The 25,646-nt window shown below is 36.1% G+C and overlaps 3 protein-coding genes and 2 long non-coding RNA genes across 8 annotated transcripts; 1 reads left to right on the top strand and 4 right to left on the bottom strand.

The window, feature by feature from the left end:
* Positions 1-2,754: 2,754 nt before the first annotated feature.
* LOC113500296 lies at positions 2,755-4,272 on the bottom strand. 2 transcript variants are annotated; one of them, XR_003401180.1, is made up of 3 exons: positions 3,989-4,272; positions 3,617-3,745; positions 2,755-2,963 (listed from the first exon to the last, which is right to left on the bottom strand). It is a non-coding gene; the product is annotated as an uncharacterized LOC113500296 (long non-coding RNA). The 2 variants fall into 2 exon arrangements; XR_003401181.1 differs by having other exon boundaries at positions 3,993-4,272.
* Positions 4,273-6,057: 1,785 nt separating this feature from the next.
* Positions 6,058-7,678, bottom strand: LOC113500295. The gene is made up of 3 exons (XR_003401179.1): positions 7,590-7,678; positions 7,046-7,167; positions 6,058-6,278 (listed from the first exon to the last, which is right to left on the bottom strand). It is a non-coding gene; the product is annotated as an uncharacterized LOC113500295 (long non-coding RNA).
* Positions 7,679-11,429: 3,751 nt separating this feature from the next.
* Positions 11,430-13,847, bottom strand: LOC113500294. Its single transcript, XM_026881021.1, has 3 exons — positions 13,560-13,847; positions 12,801-12,931; positions 11,430-12,468 (listed from the first exon to the last, which is right to left on the bottom strand). The coding sequence occupies exons 1-3, from the start codon at positions 13,607-13,609 to the stop codon at positions 11,729-11,731; spliced, it is 921 nt and encodes a 306-aa protein (XP_026736822.1). The 5' UTR covers positions 13,610-13,847; the 3' UTR covers positions 11,430-11,728.
* Positions 13,848-14,703: 856 nt separating this feature from the next.
* On the bottom strand, positions 14,704-23,855 carry LOC113500345. 2 transcript variants are annotated; one of them, XM_026881104.1, is made up of 4 exons: positions 23,839-23,855; positions 15,994-16,084; positions 15,453-15,577; positions 14,704-15,041 (listed from the first exon to the last, which is right to left on the bottom strand). In XM_026881104.1, the coding sequence occupies exons 2-4, from the start codon at positions 16,059-16,061 to the stop codon at positions 14,779-14,781; spliced, it is 456 nt and encodes a 151-aa protein (XP_026736905.1). In that variant the 5' UTR covers positions 16,062-16,084; positions 23,839-23,855; the 3' UTR covers positions 14,704-14,778. The 2 variants fall into 2 exon arrangements, with proteins under 2 accessions (XP_026736905.1, XP_026736904.1); XM_026881103.1 differs by lacking the exon at positions 23,839-23,855 and having other exon boundaries at positions 15,994-16,141.
* LOC113500346 lies at positions 16,877-18,334 on the top strand. 2 transcript variants are annotated; one of them, XM_026881106.1, is made up of 3 exons: positions 16,877-17,230; positions 17,691-17,821; positions 18,068-18,334. In XM_026881106.1, the coding sequence occupies exons 1-3, from the start codon at positions 17,181-17,183 to the stop codon at positions 18,268-18,270; spliced, it is 384 nt and encodes a 127-aa protein (XP_026736907.1). In that variant the 5' UTR covers positions 16,877-17,180; the 3' UTR covers positions 18,271-18,334. The 2 variants fall into 2 exon arrangements, with proteins under 2 accessions (XP_026736907.1, XP_026736906.1); XM_026881105.1 differs by having other exon boundaries at positions 17,685-17,821.
* Positions 23,856-25,646: the final 1,791 nt, after the last annotated feature.

Below are 25,646 nucleotides of genomic sequence, written 5' to 3'. Positions count from 1 at the left end.
ATTTATGTGAAGCTATAACAATAACTACTTAAAATAAAATGGTTATGCAGGTCCGATCCCAAATCAGGAAAGTATCCGTAAAGGTTCCTGAAAGACCTTTTTATTATTCTCTGACTCTACTGCCAAAGCGTGAAAATGAGTCCAAAAATTAAATTCGGAAATCGCTAACCCGCTATGAGCGCGATGATCTTTCAACCCTTCTCCATATGGGAGGAGACCTGTCTCAAGAAGTTGAACGTAAATACGCTGTAGATACTATTTAATTTTGATATGCTTACTCTTCTTTTGGATTATTTAATCATGTTAACTTTACTTCCACTTTTGGTATTTCGCTACCCAAAGGCAACAAGAAAAAACAAAGAAATCGAATAGAACCGACTTCTATTTGAGCAACTGTGAATGTTTTAAAGTTATTAGTGACATGCATGGAATATCTCGTGTGAAACGTGAAGTGAATTCTAGTTCAAGTTCTGTGGTATCACGTACTGTTGAGTGCATTCCTCTGTTCTTGTTACTTTAACTTATTGTTATGATTCGAGTTATAAATATCTTGGTTCTTCCTCGAGTTTAGTAACAGCAAAACTTTAGGGCAGAATACTTTTTAACTTGGATTTGGATTCTGATTTGAATCACTATTTAGTTTTCGCTACAAATTTTACACGTGTACGAACTGCATCAGCATCTTCCTTAACTTCAAAAGCTAATGAGTTCTACGATTCCAGAATAGATCTGGCATAACTTTATTACTAGAAGAGCTACCAAAAAGTTCTACACATGCGACATCACGACAGTCTTTGCACTATAAGTGATAGAAAAAACATCGTATACTTTTTGAAGTGAATAACAGTACTCAATTCAATGAATTCCAATATTCTTATAAATTGGGAAATAATGTCATAAATTTAACAGACTTATGTCAAAAATGGCATTTTAATTTATTAAGAGAAGCCTTCCTTAGCGCCCCTAATTATAACTTTCTTGTACTTTTATAACTTTGTTAATTTTGAATATAGTAATTTCTTCAGATATCGAAGTCATTTTCATTTTTGAACATGTGGGAGACGCTGTAATATTTGATCAAGCTGTGCTTTGGTTATTTCTTAGACCTTATGCACAATTTCACAAGTTTGTATGGCAGTAGTTTGGATAATGTAATTTTACTTTAGACTTTATTGAATAGTCCGGTTACTTGTTCAAAACTAGCTAGTAGTAAAAGAAAAAGAACCCCACATCCCCTTACTACCAATCTGTCTATAGCTCCCGTTTCCGTGATACTTCAAACAAAAAAAATCTGAAGTGAAATTTAAAGAAATAAAGGCAGTCGCAATTTAAGCCTCCATTAAAAATCTCTTTTTATGAAAAGGCAACTGTTTGAAAAATAAAAGCATTTTACATCAAATATTAATATTTCTGAAGTGTGACCTACCCTTGACTTAAATAAAAACCTTTTAAAGATATGCTTGTTACAATCAACTTAATGAAAAAGGTGAAACAATGGATAACATTGACAATAGCATACTTTGATGTATTTTTTATTTTATTTTTAGGAAACCTGGTATACTGGAGCACGCAAAGAGAATTTAGAACAAATGACAATAGTACGCAGTAAGGTGGGAATTGGGTCTCCTATGGAGCAAAGATTTGTATGATCTGCAAATTATTGTCTAAGACTGTGTCTTTGTAAGACAGAATTTATTTAAAAGAACTTTAACACCACAAGCAGAACAAGGTTAATGTATAGTAAGTCTAAAATCATAATAGCGAGCTTTCATCGGAGTCAGAACTGTTTTGACTGCAGTGTGAAACAAAACTGTCTTGTCTATCTGTCTTGACTTGTCACCCAATTTGTACGCTTCATACTACAGTTTTACCATTGAGCATTGCCACACATGTTCACTAATCTTGTATGACATAGCATGGCGGCTGAAGTTTAGTCAGTAAGAGTCCGACATGACCCGTTTCCTCCCCCGAAGTCCAGGAGTCCATGAGAATTCCCCCAGATTACAAAAAAGGTAGTCTGAGGCAAAACTGCCGTGTCATAAATGAGCGCTCGCCCTATACTTGCTATCCTGCTAGAGTGGCGACACGTGACACACGTTCGTGCATAAGTATCGATTACATGGTATACTGTACCTACTACCTATTATATTCGGCAGTTTAGAGCCGGCCTTCGATATTTTATAGCGGAATCCGAGACTCCATTACGTAATGATCTATCAAACTTGATCTAATGTCGCGTCACATGACAAGCTGTATTCGATACCTGTTATGACATTCTCGTAATTAATTCTCTGATAACGTGTACGTGTTACATCACAATAATGAGGTAAGCGGTTATCAGAAACTGCTAATTAAAGTCAGAGTGCAATGAGATTAAGAAGGCAAACTGGTTTCTAATGAAAACATGGATTACTATTGTAGAGAAGATGGCTTGAATGGTAGCAAATTAGTAGCAGGCTATGTGCGTTAAAAATATTGCAAGGTTGCCATTCTAAAACTGGTTAAGACAAATAACAAAATACGAATATGGACATATTAATTAAGGCTTTCATAACAATATCAGTTCATTGAGTCATTCATATTTTAAGCAAAACGATTTTGATTATAAAAAGGTAGTATTAAAACCATTAAGTTGAAACAAAAAGTGTATTTGTAAAGTTCAACTTATTAATAAAAATACAAAACGAAATAAAAACTAATTTTTAAAATTAAATAAATAAAATTACTACGCAAAATGTATAACGAGTACTCATACTGCCGACCTTATGAATCCATAGTAAAATGATCAGAAAAGTCTTCAGCCTTGATGCTAAGAAGCCATCAGGAAGATCGGTGATTTCAGTCAGGCCGATGTAGTCCTTAAGTCACAACATAAAAATCAGATCCAAAAAATGTGTAGGACTCTTTTGATGAATTAACTTGGATATTCTTCATAACTTTCCAGATAGCTATCTATAAAGTACCTGAAATCAATGGATTTGATTGAATATCTGGTATTCACTCTAAAATCCCGTTAAGAGGTATCTCCACATTTTTTATGTGAAACACAATGCAAATGGGTTCACATCGGCTAACTATTAAGGGATATATAGGAAGTAGGTAACAAAGGACTTTGTCATTCAAATGTGAAGCTGCATCATGCCCGTATGATGCTATCCGTATTCCAAACACCTAATTTCCATGTAAATTGCGAAGGCCATGCAGAACATAACAGGTGGCCAACCAACCCACTTTCATTCACTTTATGGTTCAATAAAGACCAACGATAAGCGAACGATTTGAGATTATTTATTGAAGTGTTTGAAATGCTTTTCGATATTTAGGTTTAATGGATTGTAAGGCCAAGGTCTCTTTCTTTATAGAAATAGATTGAGACTAGAACGCTTGCTCATTATGGCATGGTGTTTCAGGCAGTTGCTTTCTCAAATGAGGTTATATTGAGTGACCAATCAACACTTTCATTTAACCTGGAATCACAAACGCAACGCTTTTCTACCACGGGACCCTCACCCATTGAATGTTGGCCAATAACTACACTTAAAAACTGTAATTATTGTCTAACATCCTGAAGCAACTACAGTTTTTGAGAATAAGTGTAACAAGTTAACGAACTTACTTAAGCATGTCTTTATTTCAAGCCTGTGGCGTAGTCAAATAATCATAAGCGTACATTCCAAACATAATAGCGATGACCAATGGTATCATTATCAAAACAAGCACGACACAGCAAGTCGAAAAATAACAACTGAAACAAAGTAAAGTTATTATTTTTTAGTCCAAATTGAAGCATCTTACTTCGACAAAGGGAGAATTCCCATTGTGGAAGGGAGATGCCAGATGCTAGAGCCTGGTGACAATGACACGATTACCCGGCGGTACATTTTCTGCTTTAATTGTTACTCCAGACGATATATTCTATAAAAACATACTCCAGCTTGAATCTAAGAACGATCGACGAACGAAGAACTGATCTATAATAGCCTATTACATACTGATTTTTTTCTTGGGTTAACTGATTCCCAATATTTTGGGATGCCGCTCGATCAAAATTAGTACAGTATCGGCCTGCAATTTCAAAATACTGTTTTATTGTTCTTAGGCTAAGTTTATCTTGTGAGCACAAAAATAATACCACATAATAACTGGTTCTAATCCTTGTTCCTTAGCTCAATTGTCGTTGTCAATTTTGACAATATGACAGCTTACTTCACCAACATATTTTTTTATTAGGAGGCTGGGACACGTCTTTTGGAGTCTTCGATTTTTCATAGTGATCATTATGGATTCTTCAGGTTTTTTTTTTTTTTGAAACATTTCAAAACCATTCGCAATGTTGATAAACCGAAATAAACCAGAATATCGAAAAGCATTTGTCGCACAACTTCGACGAAACCGCTCGAGCATCCGCAATCCTTGTCTGGTGCAATTGTTTCAGTTTTCTTGTCAGTAAGGACTAATTATTATCCAAAAGCCATGAAGACAAAGTTCTACGTGCAATTGGACACTAGAAATGACATCCATGATTAGGAACTACGAATAACCCTAAAAAACATGCTCTAGGCTTGACGCGGTTGGTCCGTAGACCATCTTTGTCATAACGAGTTCCTCCGTGTTTCGGAAGGCACGTTAAATTGTGGGTCCCGGCTGTCATTCCTTCATCTTTGACAGTCGTTACAGGTAGTCAGAAGCTTGAAAAGTCTGACAACCAGTCCAACCAAGGGGTATCGTGTTGCCCGGGTAACTGGGTTGAGGAGGTCAGATAGGCAGTTGCTCCTTGTAAAACACTGGTACTTAGCTGAATTCCGTTAGACTGGAAGCCGACCCCAACATAGTTGGGAAAAGGCTAGACCGATGATGATGAAGTAAATCTCCAGAACCTTAGTGAAAGTATAATAACTGATTTTATTCTAGTTGACTCACATTCGTTATTACGGCCACTCCATTCGGTCTTTTAAAGTTTCGTAAGCCCAGATGGCTATCAACACGGCCAATGTAAGCGGCACTACTATGCAGCAAACTTTACAACAATTGAGCAATAAACTGAAAAAAAACGTTAATGTTTTAGTTTTTGCTTAATGCTTTAGTTTTTGGGTTTCAAGAAACGAATTGAGCAAATCTACTTTGGTATTTGTCTACTGTACTTTATTATTCTACAAGATCGTATTTTGGCTGGAAGTAACTTCGCAGTAATAAAACATGTGATAACAATGAGATACCAGAAGCAGGTAAACACAAGGCGGGCAATGTTGTATTATTAAAAAAAACTAATCTTTGCAGGAAACACGTTCTATCCTACGTATTTCTGGACGAGACACAGAATTATTTATAAAATAAATCTATATGCTATCTGATCTAGCAGAAGTGATCTAGCAATTAATTAAGCCTGAGGTTCTTGACTTTGCTCTACGGGGGTCTCTGAGGCTCTTGCCATCTCTGCTGGATACAACACTGTTTGTTATAATTCACTATTATGATTGACCGTATGATTGATTGATTGACTAACTGTATTGGTTCCTGAATCAGCATTATAATGGTATCTTTCGGTATTATAGTTGAGAGTTCAAAAACTTTACCACATTATAATGTGAAGTTACTTTGATTCACTTTTGGTCTTTCCAGATACTTTGACGTAGCACTGTCAAAAGTGCCATAGACACATTGATTAGACAAATGCCTTGATATTCATATCGACGACCATCATCATGACGACCTCCGTGGTCAAGTGGCGTACGCACCGGTTTCAAGGTATCGCTGGCTCTGAGATCCCGGGTTCGATCCCCAGTCGGGTCAATGTAAAAATTCACATTTCTACATTGCCTCTGGTCTGGGTGTTTGTGGTACCTTCGTTGTATCTGGATTCCATAACACAAGTGCTTTAGCAATTTACTTCGGGTTCAGAACAATATATGTGATGCTGTCCGCAATTATACATATAGTGTCAAAATTTCAGGAAAGGGAAAGTGGAAATTGTACTTGTTAGATTCAATTACAGACCGACGGACAGACAACGAAGCATTAATAAATGATCGTAGAAAAACAAATGAAAAATACTTTGAGAACTCTGTTGCAAAACATGATTTAATATTGTAAATAGTAAATCACTATTACCAAACAATTCACTATATATCACGACACACTTTACGGGACTAGTCGATATCTTGTTGAGACTGTTACACAATTCACAAACATTCTTCACATCTTCATTTCCTTTTAATTTCTCCATGTTTTGATGTTCTTGAAACTTGGTCTGCACTTTTTTTCTGACAGCCATATTGTTTCTGTAAATCAACATAGGGGATTCAATGGAAATAATACATAGTAAATAAAAATAAAACTTTTATTTCAGCTTGTCCATAAAACAGACATGAATATAATGATGAATCAACAGATCTCACATTTGTTGATAATTTAATTCGAAGGCAACATAACGAAGGCTCATATAGTTTATATCTATAGGCTTTATAACTTACGTCGCCACGTTAGTTTACTTAAGCTTATGTAGGTATCCTTAAAGGACCTCTAAATGTTACAGTTGTAGAAGTTAGATCCTGTTGCTATACCTTCTACAATAGCAACAGTCGTACTAATCTTTGAAATAGTGAAAGCTCCCCAAAGGCTAAAGGTTATAACTCAAAATGTCAGTTACACATGGTTACGTACCAAATTAATTGGTAAAAGACTACCTCAGCATACGTGAAACACGAAAATAAGTTCCTTTAATTAAATGAATTCAACCTTCTGGGGCTTTTATACGTCATCTAATATTAATGGTTTTTTTCTCATCGTCATCAGTCTTACGAATTTCGCAAAAGTTTTGTTAATATTTGATGTTGAAGAAAACATAAAACTCGTGAACAGTATGTTGTAAAGTTTAAAGTACTGTTTCTGGTTCTAAATTAAAAATAAAAACTGGTATTTTCAAATTATGGTGCAATTTTCGGATTCTAACAGACCCACGTCTAGGCAAAGGCCTCATTCCAAAAAATATTTGTTTTTGGGAAATTGGTTCCCAAACCCAAAATGATGAGATAAGAATTGTACTTACATATAACGCCTGCAACAACCAAGAATATCAAGACAACGAAGAGGACAATACTACAAACAATCCAGATTGCAAACTGAGCTACGACGTTCACGGCGTCTGTACTCACGTAAACATTACGCCAACTGCAAAACAATGTATATTCAATGACCTTCAAAATAAAGTTCACATTTTAGTAACACAGAAATTATATAAATCTAAACCTCATAAGTCTATATGCTCTTACTTAAAACTTCCACAGTCTGACCGAACCGATTGGGAACAACGCATAAGTAATATAGAAAAATTCCAAACTTTTCTATCTTTCAATTCAAAATTCAAGGGATAAAAGGTAAAAATTAAGCTTCACTGTGCAGTTCCTGTCCTAAATGTGCATTACGTTAGCTTTCTTATCCCTCAAACACAGCACCGCAATACAATATCAGACTCAAGACTTTCAAGCCTCCAAAGGAAGTAAAGTTCTAAACCAACCACACTTTAAATAGGTAACATATGTAAGTCAAGCATATACCTAAAGATTAAAACACAACAAATATTGATTACATACCACATAACCAAATAATGAAAGATTTACATTTTCGAAAATTTTGCAACAGGTTATTTTTGATGACAGTGACAATCTGACAGATAGTTTTTCTTTTTTCTCTAGTACTACAGAACATTCATTTACTTACGTTATCCTTCTAATGTTTGCAAAAACCTTAAAGATTTGTCACTTGTCGTCGGTGATACTGTTGTTGTGTTAACTCTTACTGGCTCTTCTTTATCTGAAGGGCCTGTTGACAAAATATACTTGTTAACTTTCTAAATACTCACGAAAATAAATCCTTGTTTCGTCGGAGAATTAAAGCACTTTGTCCCTTTGACAGTACTTTGGTGTTGAGCGTGCACTAATTGAGCTTTACAGCGCAAGGATTAAATAGGACTTAACAAAATGCACAAAGATACCCAGACAGACAGTCTTTAGGGACACGCAAACTTTTCCTACGTTTACTTGTCCTACGCGGGGATTGAAGACGCAACACGTCGCGCAATGGGTAACGGATCAGCGTCACTTGGCTTACTGTTCAGTCAATCACTAAGGTAACTGTATTGAAACAACTATACTTTATACTTACCTACATACATACTTCCATACAATGGCACAAACCGCTGGAGCCTGTGGTGGTATGATATTGGAGACACGCATATATCTAGGTTATGATTACCTACTGTCCAAGAATTTGAATTTTTTTATCGCATTATGACTTCATCAAATGTATTATGGAGTTCATTTTTAGTATGTCTGGTGTTTGAATTTCAAGTTGTTTCAGTCTAAATCCTTCATGACTAGAAAAATGTGATAAAAACAACTTACAGAATATGGCTTCTAACAGCAAAAACAGGCCGACGGCGATAGCTCCAAGCATGACGGCGTAACAGACGCACTTGCAGATAAGATTAGCACAGCAGCGACTGCAGCAGGCGCACGGGTTGGGAAGGGGGATGCAGCAGTCGTTGCCACCCCCGCCTCCTATGACTATGTTCCGGAAACTGTAAGATACAATAAAATTAAAAGTCATGGTATACAGGATACTATCTGGCTTCTCGTTTCTTTTTACAAATATACCCGGATAAATTGTTGTACTTCTTCTGCACCTGGAAAGAGAGGAAGATATTCTGTTCGACCTCCTTGCTGTCATTTTGATTTCTGATTATCGAACGTTGAGTGCTTTTAAGACATAAATATCACAACTACGGTGTTTAGGCCTGACCTCTTCGCTCAAGTCACATCGAGCTATGAGAGTAAGGGAACAGAGAGTGCACTGAATGAACTCTGGTATAACGAATTCATTACTGTTCGTCTCACTTTTATCAACTTTTATCAATATATTTTTGTTGTCTTTAGGGTTGCTAACAAAGAGCACAACATTACAGAAAGCTAAAAGTGCAATTATAAGTAACCACAGCTTATACAGTTACCTCCTAATGACAAGCAAAATAATACCAAAATATATAAAGCATAAACAAAATCGAGATCAAAACCTCTTTTTTGTAATTTAGTTCTTGATTATCTTGTAAGTATTGTAATAAAGTAAAATTAAGTTCTAAAGTAACCGCGCTGGGTTAAAGTTTGTTCATAAAAAGTGAAGTGAGTACCTGCTAGCTTTCGTAAGATAATCACATTACTCGGGAACTGTACTCAAATCTTGATTCACCTTATTAAATATTGCTAGCAATTTTACCTTAGAGGAATATAATACTACACACTCTAAAATGCATTAATCACAAATCCTTTATGATATTGGAAATATCCAACAATTACCTATACTAACATTATTTTCTCTGACTAATGAGCGGCCAAGCTAAACCTGGCCATATAAATATATTTAAACAAGAGTTGTCATTAGCAAACACTTGTGCTGGTCAGATGAGTCACAAGTTTTTAATTTCCATTGTTACTAACGAATTGTGGACATAAAGTAGTCTATATCAGTTTAATATAATACTGATAAAATGTATTTAGCATAATCTTCCGAAGCAAAACATGCTGTAGTTAAAGCTTAAGGAGTAAGCCTGTCGAATTTTAGGACTTCACAAAAATGACATTATTTTGTCTGTAAAAGGGTCTGTCTGCAAAAGCATAAACTAAAAAAAACGTGACGAAAATTCCTTTCTCGAACTAAAGAATTTCTTTTTTTAAACTGCACAAGTCGTGCGATCTTAAATCCAGAATCACATCTCCTGCGGAACTCGTGGCAAAGGAAATAAGAAATTCTCGACATAAGTATAGCTATGTTTACAGCTTGAAATGTAGATAAAAATGCTTCCGTTTGTTATAGCTTTTTTATCAATAATAGCCTTGTGTTTTGGTATTTGGTTTAGATTCGATATTTTCTTTTAAAGAGAAGATTAAATTTTAAACTTCTGTTATGCTAGAATAAAAAAAAACACGAAAATTTTCGAACTGAAAATCTAGCTTCATTGAAAAATAGGTAGGGCTAGGGCATGGTTGAAAAGTGAAAGATAGTACAAGTTATTTCGCCCATATCCCCACAATATAACAAATTTTTAAATAAAATATTAAGTTCCTATTTTATTTCCTGAACAAAATCCCACATAGTAACATTACATAGAAACCTTCCGGGTGAAACTATCATATTAAGTAATGATGATGATTATAAAACTTATTTTATCGCTTGCTTCACGACGCGTTCCAACTTAACAACCTCTTTCAAAGCCGTCAGCAACTAAGTGTTATTGTTATAAGACTCTTTTTAAAATGGTTACACAAAATAAAGATAATGGTTTCCGAGTTTGGATTGACCTTCATAAGAATAGTGTTCGAGAAAAGATCTTTAAATGGAAGTCAACACGAACTCTTGGATACTTTGATGATGAATATTTATGAAAGTACAAAAAACTATTTACAGTTGTTGAAAATAGACACAAAATGGACAAATTGACTTGTTTAATAAAGAATATATCAGTGCACTATATTTTATACTGTTCAGGTACAAAGGCATCAAATTTTCTTCTAAAAAGTATTGAAAGAAACTTACCACATAATCTTATAAGAAATACGGACAATGTATATGAAGACGCCGCTATCATACTATCTCCGGCACAACTCATAGAAGCTTAACACAAAAACATTAAAAAGCATTCTAAAATAAATCGTTAAATACAAAATACAAGTTTACTTGACAGTTACAAAGAACAGCTGTCATCCTTCAGATCAAAGAGGATTAACGTTAAGAAGGTTGGCTGGTTCGCTAAGCCTGGATACGGCAGGTGGAAGACCGAGAGACCCATGTCCAGTAGTGGCCTGTGATAGGCTGAAATGTTTGATTGATTGGAGCAGGTATCGCAAATACATTTGTGACGGTCAAATAGGCAGACAGCTCAACAAAATCCACAAGGACTCCAAATGGGAAATCGAACCCAACATAGATTGGGATAAGGGTAGGCAGAAAAACAAGGAATCATTGGTTTGTTAAGCTTTTAAGGGGACTGAAAATCATGCTCGTGACTCACGTCATACGGTGTATTGTATGCCTCATTATTAAATTAATATACCGATGTATTAAATTCGCCTTTTTCTCTGAAGTCATTTTTGCTATGAATTATGAGAAAATATCTAAAACTTATTAGATTGCGAATTGAAATGGCAACGGTTGTGAAACTAACAGCCATCAAAACTGTCTGCGAGAAAGTTTTTGTAAAGGTAAAGATCAGCTGGATGTCAGAGAACTGGTTCTTTTTTCAATAAACGTCAAGTTGTTGAACATTACAAAATAGTATGCATACCCTCCCAAAGAAAGTTAATTAATGGTCTAACATAGCGTCTGTGTGAAAAAAATATTTTCCCCTTAATTGAAAGGTTAGATAAACAACAAATAAAGACTTCCATTTTCAAGGTTTAATGTCAGTAAGAAATGTAAGATATCAGTAACTAATTAACAGCTATTTACTCGAAACTAAGGAATAAAATCATTTATGTTAGCAAACAATTAAGATTCAAATAGATAGGCTAGCCTAAAGATGAGAATTCATTCAGTTTAAGGAAATCACAATTGAAAAAATAAAATTTGTATATTTAAAGTAAAATACCTAAAAACAGCTTAGAAATAAAATACCTACAGTAAATAACGTAGGTATAAAGAAATCTAAAATCAAAAACACATCTAAACCACTTAAAACATATCAAGTTGTGACTATCTGCAGGGAATAATTTCTGTTTTCGGTCTTCAGTTTCGATAGCAAGCTTATTAAATCTAGACCACTTATTGGTATAACAACTTTTTTCACTCTCTTGCCTCCTGACTCGTCTGGTCTATCTACGTCAATGTCAACGACGGGAGCTTCCGTTTCATCAGGAGCATAAGGATCGCGAATCGTGCTCCTCGTGGCAGGATCATTAATGGCATCACTGAGTTCGACACTCTTTTCGACCTCGTCAAAATGAGCATAAGAGTTTGTATAAACAGTCGTCGATTCCGAAGCAGCTTCTGAAGATTTCTCTAAACCTATCTCTGGTGTCGATTTTGAGTCCATTTGTGATTCCATTTCCGAAGCATATTCTGAGGCATATTCTGAAGCAGTTTTCGAAACAGGTAAAAGAGTAGCAATTAGTTCAGTCGCATTATTGCTTGTAGTTTCCGATTCCTCTTCATTGTCATCAGCATACTCCGCATTGGTATCGTTTTCATTTAAACCAAGTTTCTCAACTAATTCTTGTAGTGTTTCATTACTGATCTTTGTATTGTAAATAGAGTACTTTCTCTCTGGGTGATCACGGAAAGCTTTTTTATCAACCTCTGAAGGATCCGGTGAAAGATAGGGAGGTGTTTCTCTGAGCGCGTCATCTATGGGATTATCTGTCATGCCTGCTTGCAGTTGGTTTTCATCCTCACGCAATCCTTTGTAAACATAATGACCCGGTACTGGAAAAGAAATTAGTTTTATGAGAGTTAAAGGTTTCACCATAATTAAAAGTACGAGTATTTGAGTATTTGTAATGAAAATTCTGGTAGGTATTATTGTAAAAAAATAGTTTGAAAACTGAATACAATATTTGGGATGTTAGTATCCTCCCACATTACGGATGTCGCATAGTCTGTTGAAATTCAAAAATAATATATGTTTTGCGTGATTCCGAATTATTGGACTAGGAATCTGAACAGTAAACAACAATTTTATTATGCTTGAAATTAGGTTCTCCTGCATTAATTATAAAATATGAGATAACTATAAAATTATCTGGTAAAATAAATACCGCGTTTAAATCTCGTTTTGAGGTCCACAAAGCAGTAATTGTATCCCAAACCAATGCCCATTCCCAGGGTTATGACAAACATGAGCATGATGCAAGAAATTAACCCAACGCAAGTCATCCATAGTACCATCCTAGAAAAAAAATACAAGTGTTTTAAATAATAATATAGGCTAAAACGTTTTTTCATTTTTTTGTCATTAAGAAACTATTCTTGCTGTAAGCAAATTAAGCCTATCGTAGGATCGCTCACAAACATTCACATTCACAAACCCACCCAGACTTCAGGATTCGTGGATCACACAAACGCTTAAGACAAGCGTTAGCCGGGGATCTAACCCACAACCCGTCGCGCATAGTGGACGATTACCCGTGCAGTCCGTATAACAGCAAGTATAGAAAAATAGACGTATTTATTTTGAATGGCTTGTTGATTTAGTAGTCAGTGACGCTGACTGCTATACTGGTCGTAAGTTCGATTCCCATCCCAGGCAAATGTATGTGTACTGAGAAAATTAGTCGTATTATGGTATACTACTACAGTCATCTTCACCGTATCCGGCGATAGCGACTCAGACTATTTTTCATCTCTTTCGTGAGCTGGCATGACTAGCAAAATCAAGCTTGCTATTTGAAAAAAGGATCGTGTGAAAGTTGATTTGTATTATTTAGTGGTTTCTTAGGTGTACACGAATGTTAGACATTAAAATGAAACTACTTTTACGGATTTTATCGAAGTTAATAAACCATGTATTTACTTACTTTTCAGATAGGTACATAACATTGGAAAAGCAACTCACTATCATCCCCATTTTTGCAGATTTTTTGTTTTCTATTCAGGTAATAAGTTGAAATATTTATTGCAGAGATCAACCGCACAGGTAGTAAATTAATATGTGACCAGATAGCTACTAAAAATGTCAGGTTGACATTAATTTGCTTTTCGATCATTACAATGAAAAGCAGAACTGAAAGCACGGAGTATTTTCCTATGCGATTGTTAATAAAAACCAGCCAAGCCAAGCCAGGCGGACGCCTGTACCGAGGCTTTCGTATAAACCTGTAGCTATGATTTAACTAAAATTTTACGCTTTTTTAGCGAAGCTTCATAAGACGTTGCCTTACCAATCTTAAGAGTTCACGGGAAGTAATTTTTTTGGATGAAAAATATATCAAATATCTCCTCCAAGTTTGTGTTGAGCTGAGTGGGCCGTCAGACTTTTACTGACTAAAATGTTCCTTTGCCCTTTGCGTGATGGCCACCGGTCAGTGGCCTTGTCTGAGAATCTCACTGGGCCCGGCAGGTATCAGTCGTAATGGGCTTTGCTGAGCTTCCTGACACCTCTTTGAGGCGAGCGTAGATCACGCACGCTCTGTACCGGTCTGGTTATAGTCGAGCGGTAAGCTACCCATCACACGGAATCCGCATGCGACTACAAATTGATACCTTGATTTTTATCTTTATTTGAACCCATTTTTTTGGAAGGCTTGGCATTCCAAAAAAATGGGTTTTGATAGGCAGGCAGACGGACGGTAGTCGTGTTTGAGGGATCCGTTTGTTTTTCCTTTCGAGACATGAAACCCCAGCAATGGATTCACTACGTTATATACTAGTAAATATACATGTTAGTGAGGCCCATATAGCAAGGAGAAGGAACATTGAATTTAAATGTCTAACATTCGCTTAAACCTAAGAAACCACTAAGAAGTAAGAAGTTTACGAAATCATCAAAAAAGAAACGGGTAAATGTTGTATTATGGCCATGTTTCATAATGTTTCATAGCAGGCTTGTGAAGCATGCGAATTGCAGGTTATGGTAACTTTTTTACTTTAACTTTGATACACGAGTTGTTTCAAGACTGCGTGTATTACGTGCATAAAACGTGGTTCAGAAATAAACTGGAACTAGAAACAAGGGCTTTAATAAAATAAATACAAAACCCAAAATAAACACATATAAAAGAGCTACACGATCAAAAGTCACGTGATCAACTCTAGAGTTACATTTCTGTTGCGGTTCCGTAGTTTCGAGAGCAGGGCTGGGAAGTCAATTTCTCTGTTGAGCGGGATAGCCATTGTGTGTTTGATAGCCGGTAGTGGGTAGGTCCTCCGCGCAGACTCCTCAGTCGTGGAAAACGTTCGTTTTGGTATTTCGTTTTCTCTCCGAAGCTTTTCACTGTGCCTTCGTAAATCCTCTCCATCTCTAAGAGACTGTCTCATAGCGCTCGGATTTTGGCTGTCGTCTGGAAGATAACGTATCATGTTATTCATTTAAGTAGCTGTAACCCGCGGTACTACTCGCGGCAAACGTAGCTCTCAGCCAGAAGCTCTCCCTGTGCGGAGTTTTGAGGCTTGAGTCTTATCGCTATAATTTTATCCAAAGCATTTTGATACCTTGTGGTAACCCTACGATTTCCTCTACCTTGAGGTTAAGACGTAGAGGTGTGTCTCCTCCTACTGTCTAAAACCACTATAGTTTGTTCCTTATTGCCAGGATCTAGGCGTAAACGCTTTCATAGCTACGGCGATCAACCAACATCGTATCTTTTGAAAAGAGACGGAATTCAGCGAAAAAACCACCGGAGTGCTTCACCGTTCCCTTGCACATGAAACCAAGAGACGCGATGCAAAGTAATATAAAATCAAGTCCATACCTGACTTAACCCTGAGGTCGACGAAGCAGTGGTTGTATCCAAGGCCGATACCAAGCCCCAATGTCACAGCTATAGTTATCATGACGCATATCACCACCGCTGTCAACGCCGCAAAGGACGCCAGCCTGGAAATAACGAACTAGCTGTAGATACTGAAGGAGTGAAGATCAAACTTGTAGTTTAAAATCGTAATCATTGTTATCAGGCTACTCCAGTCAGTGGTCTGTCTAACAGTTACTGATCAAAGGCCTTTCATAAATCATAGTCCATAGTCCATCGCTGGTGATGGTTAAAGTTAAAATATTATGATCGTTAGTGGAAAAAGCAGGTTAAAACACTTAAAAGGTGAATATTCACGGGAGAAAGATAGCTCGTTCCACAGTATAATTTGATAATGGTGAGTATAGTAAATATTTTAAGAATAAATTTGCCACTACTGCAGGGCAACAGCCTTTTAGTATAGATACAAACAAGAGGAAGATATCTCGCATCACATCTAGTAATATTACAAGATTGCATTTATATAGAATTCTGTCCTTACTTTTCCATAATATAAACAATGTTTCCCGTGCATTCTCCGCACCCATTGCAACAGCCTGAACAACACATCTTGAATGATTATCATATAACTCCTGTGTAAATGTATAAAAAAATGTATAAAAAATAAAAATATCAAAAAATAACCTAAAATAAAAGTGTAAAACTCAATAGAATAACAAACATGAATAGTGTAAAAGTTTTTAAAAGCACAGAGTATAGTGGTTGTTGGAGTAAAAAATAATGAAGTTCTTGTGCAAAAAGGATTGATAAGTAGTAACTATAGCCAAAAGATCCGTAGATGTTAATTGCAAGAAAGATGCACATGATACTGTCACTTTAAGCACTTTCATCAGAACAAGAATTGAAATAGTGTTTCTCCTACAAGTATCTTGAGTGTCCGGAACAGTAATAGCATATCTGCATCATTATCACCCCACAGCTTTTGTCCTCCCACTGCTGGGCCTAATATTCCTCGTGCCAATTTCTAAGGTCCTGTGCCAATGTGCCTTGTGTCAATAAATAATTTGTTTATAAAGAATTTATAGCTCATCCACAATCGACCCGGGACCTAAATTATATCATCGACCCATTTTGCTCCCTTACGTCCGACGCTTCTTTTGCCTTGCCTTGGCTACCATTCTGCCACCGCCTTAGTCCACACCTGCCGTCTGTTCGTCTGGCCAAGTGGCCTGCCTAGCTTCAGTTCAGCCTCGTTGTTGTGGCACCGATGGTAAGCTTATTCTTATATTCTTCGAGAAATTAATGAATACTCCAGCCACATATATATATATATGAATAGCAGTATTGTTTTTTGAAATTGCAAACTACTTAGTCTTGGGTACGGCTAGGCTTGTGAGCGTATTACATATGAGATTCTTGAAAACTATTGCGACGTATTAATACTAACTCCAATAAATTTGTATGGCGATATTCGCTTCCATTGCCTTATACACTAGGCTAAGATAGCTGTATATTTATTCAGAACTAAAAGATATCTTGGTATGTGCTTTGAAAACCTGCTTATTCAAAACTTTTACAAAATCAAATAACTTTTTTAGAACACTGGCCGGAATACAGTTTTCTATCTTGAAGGAAAACACGATAGTAAATTCAGAATTGTCATTGTTCTGTGTTATGGTATTTATATTTTTATACTGATTTTTTACATTTATACATCTGCTCGATAAAATGGGATACACTGTTTTGGAGATGGATCCTGAACCAGAAGTTGTAAAAAAGTCAGTATTTTTATTACTTGAAAGCAATTTTTAGGACGTTGACGACCATACAAAAAATTATTTCAAAAACATACAAACCCTCCTAAGCTCTCACAGTTTACAAAGTATGGTCATTATTTGCCTGGATAGTCATGTTAAAAATATTGTACAAAGTTGATTCTCACCTCGCGTTTAGGTAATAAGGAAACAAAAAAACTATTACAGATAATCGTATTGGAAAGTATTGGCCAGTTTTACCACTTTGTATGAAAATAAAGGAGATAGGGTACTTCATGCACTAGGAACTAACGGCACTTGCAATGGCTTCACTAGTCAAGAAAAGAAGATTCATGACAAAAATCATATTGGGCATACCAGACCCATACCTAATCACAACAATTTTCTCTCGTAAACCTGCATCTCTACCAAACTGCAGGTTTTTATCACATTTGTTTAAAATGACATGATTATCAAGTTCCAGTTCGACGCGACCCCGTTGGGTGACTTGCGCGACAATAGCTGCCGCTGTTATAGCGATCACTATGTCTGCGGTGGCTGTGGGTGCTGTCATCGGCTATACATACTGCTACATAGAACATCGGTCGATGGCAGGTAAGAATCTTGAACGAGTTGTCTTTGGAAGATTATTTTGCCAAAGTTAGTCATATCACAATTTTATGAACATCATATTTGTGTAAGGTTAGAAAACTGCTTCGTTAACATGACTTATACCGACATAATATTCACGGATAGCTTTAGAGGTAGAGTGCCGCATGACCTCGATAGTACCGACCCTATAGTAGGAGCAAGATTTAAGTAATCTCTATCAGTATCCTAAAATATACTTTCTCATCGCAGGTAACATGACACACTCCGTCAACTTTCAAATAGTCCAACTACCAATGGATAGCGAAGAAATGAGAAAGAACAAGACTATAAATGGCGCCTTATCCAGCGTGTTAATAACCAGAATCATGAATATCGGGCACTCTCTTATCGATGATGAGATGCCCTGGACAAGTAACGAATCGGTACCTGAATTGTTCCATCCGCTGCTGTAAATGTTATGTTACTCCCATTAAGGGAATCGAGTTATATTTGGGTTTAGTAAAATTTTTCGTATTATTTTATTGGTTTTATTTTGAGTTAAATAGATCAGACTACACGTATTACACCAAACCCACTGGACGTGACACGTAAAGCGTTTGTTTTCTGTGAATGCTTGTTCTGAGTCTGTAAATAAGGTTTCCATGTAAATTTAATATTTGTAAAACCTCCGCAATACAAAAAATATAAGAAAATGGTAGGTACATATATAGGTAAGCATCTTAAGGGGTTTTGCTGCCTAAAGAGAAATCTATCAGTCCAAAACAGATTTTCATTCATTCTAGTTGGTATAAGAAAACAGGTGACGATAAGTGACGTCACCGGGTATACCTGTTTCGTCATAAACCGACCACTTGAGACGAACATGAAATCATAAATTAAAGTAAAACAATAACTTAAGTCGTAATTTAAGCGTTCTTTTCCTTCAGTGTACCTCGCACTATTATTACAACAAATTTGTCTACAGTTTGTGGTTTTCCGCTACAATTTTGTGTTTATAATACATAAATGCGTAGATGGCAAATCCATTTATTCAATTACCCATTACAAAACTGTAAGAAGTATTTCAAGTTTAGAATACGAATATGCGCATACGCATACGCAGAACCAAAAGAAAAAAATGTAAGTTATAGTATTCTATGGCAATAACAGATTTTACGTTATATTTATCGTTGGAATATTAAAATTGAAAGTAGCACCCAGTAGCACAAAGCCTTTTTTTGTATATGGGCTTATGCATTTTGCGACAAGTATTTATTGATTTATTTATTAGGTAGCCATAAAAGCCAGTCAATAGTGCCGTAAACGTGTTTGGTTAAAGCGAAAATGTTTTATTTGCATTGAAATATCTATAAATCAAACCATTCCAATATTATCTTAAATCGATAACAATTTTCTTTGAAACATATTTTTTATTATTTTCTATTATATAAAAATAAAATAAATACAATGGACTGTTCTTATCTATAATAGATTGATAACGTTTGCAAAAGAAAAAAACATACCTTTAATATCGTACGTAGGTCCATAATATGTACTTAGACTAGAAATTATGTTATTAACAAACCTATTTTATTGAAAAAAAAAAAATATTTCTTTTAATGTGTTAGATCGGAACACTGCACAAGACAATCCGATACAGGATGTGCAGTGTAGCTTGCGAGCGTCACTTCCTTTAAGAGTTCATGGCCTTGCATCCCACACTATTTCTTAACAGTTTCAATAAAATTATGTTTTGAAATATCACCGGCATCTCATACAAGAACATATTTTGTCTGCCTTAACCCGGGAACTGCCTCCTCGCATTCTAAGTAAATAGACCACTATACACCAATAAAACTTTGTTATCTTTATTACTGTTCATGAGATATAGCCTGGTGACAGAAGAGCAGAGAGATCGCGGTACCTCAGTAATAGGGTTCTCCTTTTAATCTTTGGGTGCCGTTTTTTTCGTCGAACTCATTTTACCTTAAAACTCAAAAAAAAAGTTGTTGAATAATTCAATTTTCTATATAAATGTACCAGTCATACGCCATGGCAAGATGACAAGAAGATCTTTACAAAAAGAAAACCATTATAATCGAATTTAATCAATCCAACTTCAAATAATTCTGAATGGATCTAGAAAGAAATTGAACGTATTCATGCAGAAGCTATGATGAAATAGGTCACCAGATTTTGCAGATAGAAATGGTATTTAGATGACGGATGTATGCCAAAATAAAAGCTTTTCTGTTAGCGGGTGATCTATCACTTCGGAGTAGATTGTGGGTAAAACTAAATGGTGCGATGTGTATCAAAAGAGCTGATTGTAGTTTCGATTGTTTCGGTTTAGCAACGCATTGACATTATTGAAGTAGAAATTGTTTAATACTTAAACTGTACCCAAGGGTTTCTTTTTCTCAAAGTTTTTTACACTCATTTTCGTGATTTTTTGTTTGTTTGTCATTCCGGTTGGATTTTGCAACTTAATCCTTTATCATTAACCTTGTCTGGCGGATAGTCACGGTACTTAACTATAATATTTGACGAAGATGATTACAGTACAAATACTAAATCTGTCTCGAGGTGATGATGACATTACAACTACAATGACGTAAAAACAAATGAAGACTTCAAATAAACATTATAATCTTGAGAATCTGATTGTTTAGCAACCGTGTACAATATTTACTGAGATTATTCTGTAACCTTATAAGGCGTAAGGGAAATGCGAGGACATGACAATATCTTAAATGGTAGATACCTACCTAGACATCTAATTTTTTTTATAACGACTCCCGCACTAATAACTTAAATTCTTGTATAGCGGGGAGTTTCACAAACATTCAAGTCACATGCAAAAAGACACCCAAACTTAGGACAAGTAATCGTGGATTACTTGTCCTAAGTTATATGCGGGGATCGAGCAGTGGTCGCGCTTAGTGGGTTTGGCTTGGTGACCCCAACCACTCGGCTATCCGTGCTGTCACAATTATAGATTAAAGTTCTCAACAAGCTCACTGCATGTTTGACCTGTGTCCCATGCACGCCTTTAAAAAACGTCAGGGTCTCTTCCCGTGAAGTAATACCGTGCAATACGATAACTTTTGGCATAATATGTCAAACCCTAAAGAATGTACCCTTTGTTCCAATTTTGATTAGCTCTTTAAGAATAATTTTGTTTTATACAGTTTTTTTTAACATGTGCAAACATGTTTAAATTATGATATAGCAATTTCGCGCTACACCTGTATACACCAACCGTAAAATCGCATTTCATAAAGATAAAAAATGACATTGAAATGGGCTGCTGAAATTCTTTAAAAAATATGTATTTTTTCAATTTTTTTGTTTACCCATGATTTTGCAAATTAGAGATCCTGACTCTATAGTGTTGTTGAGACGAAAAACTATATATGATTAATGATTTTTCCTAATTAAACTAATTTGTTCAAGCATCCCGTCTAACATTTGATCTAGCCTTTGCCACACGCGTTTCGTGCGAGTCATTCGTGAAGCAATTGAATAAAGGCTGATTTAGACGATGCTATAAATACTGTTGCAATACATTGCGTAGTTGGGAGTTTGATGAGCTCGTGACTAGGTTATAAATGCACAAGTTGATTGATCACAGGGTAAGCCACGTTGACCCGGTCAGTCAGCAGATGGGTGACCATCTTTATCATAACGAGTTCCTCCGTGTTTCGGAAGGCACGTAAATTGTGGGTGCCGGCTGTTACTCATACTTCTTTGACAGTCCTTACGAGTAGTCAGAAGCTAGAAATTCTGACAACCAGTCTAACTAAGGGGTATCGTGTGGCCCAGGTAACTGGGTTGTTAAGGTTAGATAGGTATCTCCTTGTAAAACACTGGTACTTAGCTGAATCTGGTTAGACTGGAAGCCGACCCCAGCATAGTAGGGAAAAGGCTAAGGATTATATGACTGCCGGCAATGCATCGCATCTTGCAACATATTTCCCGCATCGTTTAAATGAGCCTTAAAGAATTTGTCAGACGGTCATTTTAGAACCAATTAATATTGATTCAGATATGCGGAAGAATTTAGGATGGCTTGCCATCTGACCGCTCGTCAAAGCTTAGACTGATTACATCAGTCCATTGATGGACATATTTTGTTTCGTTAGGGTACTGTGACACAATTATAAAGATGTATAGAGATAATCGTGATCGGTAGCGTACTTGGTAAAGCGACTGGTGCGTTAGGAGTCACAGGTTCATATCCTGCCCTTTTGTTTTTCATTGTAGTTATTTGGAATGAATTTTCATAATTAAAAAGATGAAATCTATTAAGTGATCGTGATTGGCAAGATCTGTAGTGCCTTATACTATCCATTTTTTAACCAACTTTTAAGGGCCAAGAGGTTCTCAATTCCGCAGGCATTTTTTTAATGAGCAAGGACTTGAATCGTTATCTCTGCAGATTATTTAAAATGCAACATCAGTCCTGTCTACGGCACCCACTCGTTACATGAGTCTTCTACTTGTCCAAATCCCTTAATTTTGTGCCCAGTCTGTTTATTGATGCAATCACAATCAAATTGTTATTTTGGGTTAGCAGCTAATCAACTAATAATTCCAACTAAATAAGTCTAGCTATCACAGTTTATAAGACAGCCTTTAACGGACGGATAGCAAACGGAACCTCAAAAATAAGGTTCGGCTTTTACCCTTTAGCTGCGGAACCCAAAAAAATAAAAAAATAAATGTTCTCGACGACATACTGAAGACAAAACCACACATGTTCACACAATTTAATATAACAAGGAAAAACATTTTATACTCAAATTATATTTATACACTGCTCATCCTTGAATTTTATGACGCGGAGTTTGCTCAATAAAAACTTATAATCTGTTCTTAGAAAAACAGACGATCATTAATAGTAGGTAGACCTACAAAAAACAATAGCGGCTGCAGATAACTGTGCGTATTAAGAAACTTTTATCTATACTCCAAACAGAATCACATGAAGTTTCTGTCTGACTGACTGTCTGAGTTTTTTACTTACATCTATGATAGTAAATATACAACAGATTTTAGTCTAATTTTGACTAATAATAACTCCTTTCCGTTTGATTTTGATATAGTCAGGTAAAAAAGTAAATAAGTTTCATTCGAAGATTGTTATATCGAATGTCTTAAAAACGCGGTCTGACAAAACAAAAAAACACGAACTAAACCCGATTAGTCCGTCAACGCAATACAACAAAGTAAATAAGAGACAACATAATGAAGTGATAGAATAAATAGTTATAGCTAAAGAACGAGTCTCTTGGAGCAATCATAGCCGCGGGCATTACTCACTCGGTACATACACGAATACACACACAGGCCCCAAGAAACTCCAACGAAGGGCATTTAACGAAACATTTTTTCTTCTTTGTCGTCGTTACTTCTACTGATGGACGAGGCTACGTTGTCTCTCAGCACCTTCTTCCATCTGTTGAAGTCAGACTATAGAATAATTATAAATGAACGGCTGGCCGGTTTCTGTACTTTTTGATGGACGTATAGCCGAGTGATATAGGTCACCACGCCAAACTGAGTAAATTTTAAACAGAACAAACACGGTATAAATCCTCGACACGCTGAGCCATCGTCGTTGTTGGCTTAAAGCGGCAACGTCACTCGTCATCCTCTAATTCTTGACGTGCGGCAAACTTCTATAAGTTTCAAAGATGAAGTAGTCAAAGCTTTTTTTAGGTCGGAGAATTCTCATGGACACGCTCAGACAAGGTAGCTCAGACGCAGTCAGGTAGTGTCGAACCCATAACTAAACTTAAAGCAAGCACCGTCATTTCTTTTTTGATGTCCGTAGATGGCAATGCTTTTGTAATTGTTCTTGCACAAGCAATCAAAGACAGAGCTCAATATAACTGAGATCTACTGCAATAGGGTTTTTATGCAATAGTCGCTTGAGAACTACAGTCGCTTTAAGTGAGAGCGGCCAAGTCGTTCATACACCCAACAAGTCTGTGATTCCCGTCTATTGGGCCTGTGAGTACTAAATACATATTTACTGAAGTTCGAATCCCAAAGGGTGTGCTATCGAGGTCCGCAATCTTAACTCCGCTGCTTAACGAAATTAATTGCATTCGCTGCCATGGGATCGATGAATTACTCGATGAAGCTGAAGAAAACCCCTTGACTGTAAATTAAAAAATAATTAAGAACAAAAATGTGGTGAAAAGTAATGGAACATTGTACAGCAAAATAAAAATTCCTGAAATCATACCAATATTATAAATGCGAAAGTTACAAATGATGTTATTAATGATGTTAAGTACTTTTACTCTATAATCCTCACTTAGGTTCCAGATTGGCCCTTAATTCGCATTGTAACAGAGTTATACGTTAATCCATTTAAATTGACAAAATATCATTAATATAGTGTGAATATCTCCGACGTGACATATAACGACGACCTCCGTGGTCGAGTGGCGTACGCACCGGTTTCAAGGTGTCGCTAGCTCTGAGGTCCCGGGTTCGATCCCCGGTCGGTTCAATGTAAAAATTCACATTTCTACATTGTTTCGGGTCTGGGTGTTTGTGGTACCTTCGTTGTATCTGAATTCCATAACACAAGCGCTTTAGCAACTTACTTTGGATTCAGAACAATGTATGTGATGTTGTCCGCATTTATTTATTTATTTATATCTGTTGAACAAGTATTTGAATTTACAAATTAATCCAATAAATATCAATAACAACAAACAGATTTGCGAAAGTTTCTAACAACTTTAAGTTTCGGTTCAAAGTTCCCCAAACTAAGTTATCTTGGTATACACTTTGTAAATACATTTCTCGCCTGTAACTATCCCACTCAACCGAATAGATCGTCATATAGCATAGACTTTATTCTTATCTTGTCAGTAGGTACTGGCCTTGGTTTCACATCGTAAACACACAAAAATTTCAGCAAAAAAAATATCTTCTAATATTTAACTAAGCTTTGCCCAATATCTCCTTCTGTCAGTACATCTTTCAATATTTCCCTGACTATTGGGGCCAGAAATCTTACGGGTACCACATTTTTACTTATTTTTCGTATATCTAGCCTTCACAAACCCACATGAACACACATTCAACTACATCTAAACAGGACTGTTACACACACATGCTTACAATTTATTTAAATATAATAGTTATGTATGTAAGCTCATCAAAGATAATTTTGCAAGTCATTCTTCAATCATTCGTTTGGATGCATCTTCGTATTTCGTTTTATTTAACACGTGCGGAATAAAAACACGTTTGAGAATAAAGTATAACAAGCATTAAACACAAACTTGTTTAAGTTCAAAACCAATGAAGCATTTACAAGAAGAGAGAAGAATAGAACACAAAATATATAAACAAGTTTAAGTGCAGGAAAATTTACAAAAGCGCACGTTGAAAGTGCTGGTAAAAAGCAAGCGAATTGATTGAAAAATGTCAGGAATTTCTGGAGAAAATCGAAATGCACATAAATTGCCGATATTTCAATGAATGATTCCAATCCACATCAAGTTTGTTAGCGTATGCTATATCTACCTTCATGACTCAAAGCAAAACCTTACAAAGTTCCCAAATGACGTCGGCTCAAATTTCAAACACAGGCACCCGAACTCGAAACGAGTTAGCCCTCCATAGCCGAAGGTCAGTCATTCTGAACACAGTCGTCCATAATCCTTTACGGGGAACTGATCACCGATAACAAACGCACTGCTTCTCACAATAGCGCGTAACAATGGGCGATGTGAAACCAAACAAACGTGCCCACTGGTCAGCGGTCAAGAGTGAAACGGATTTTACGCCACGACTTTTATTTATAAAGATATTATTAAAT

This window comes from Trichoplusia ni, chromosome 13, assembly GCF_003590095.1.
Source record: "Trichoplusia ni isolate ovarian cell line Hi5 chromosome 13, tn1, whole genome shotgun sequence".
In the NCBI taxonomy this organism is placed as follows: Eukaryota; Metazoa; Arthropoda; class Insecta; order Lepidoptera; family Noctuidae; genus Trichoplusia; species Trichoplusia ni.
The sequence above is the reverse complement of the archived record's forward strand: the minus strand, read 5'-3'. Positions and strand labels throughout refer to the sequence as shown.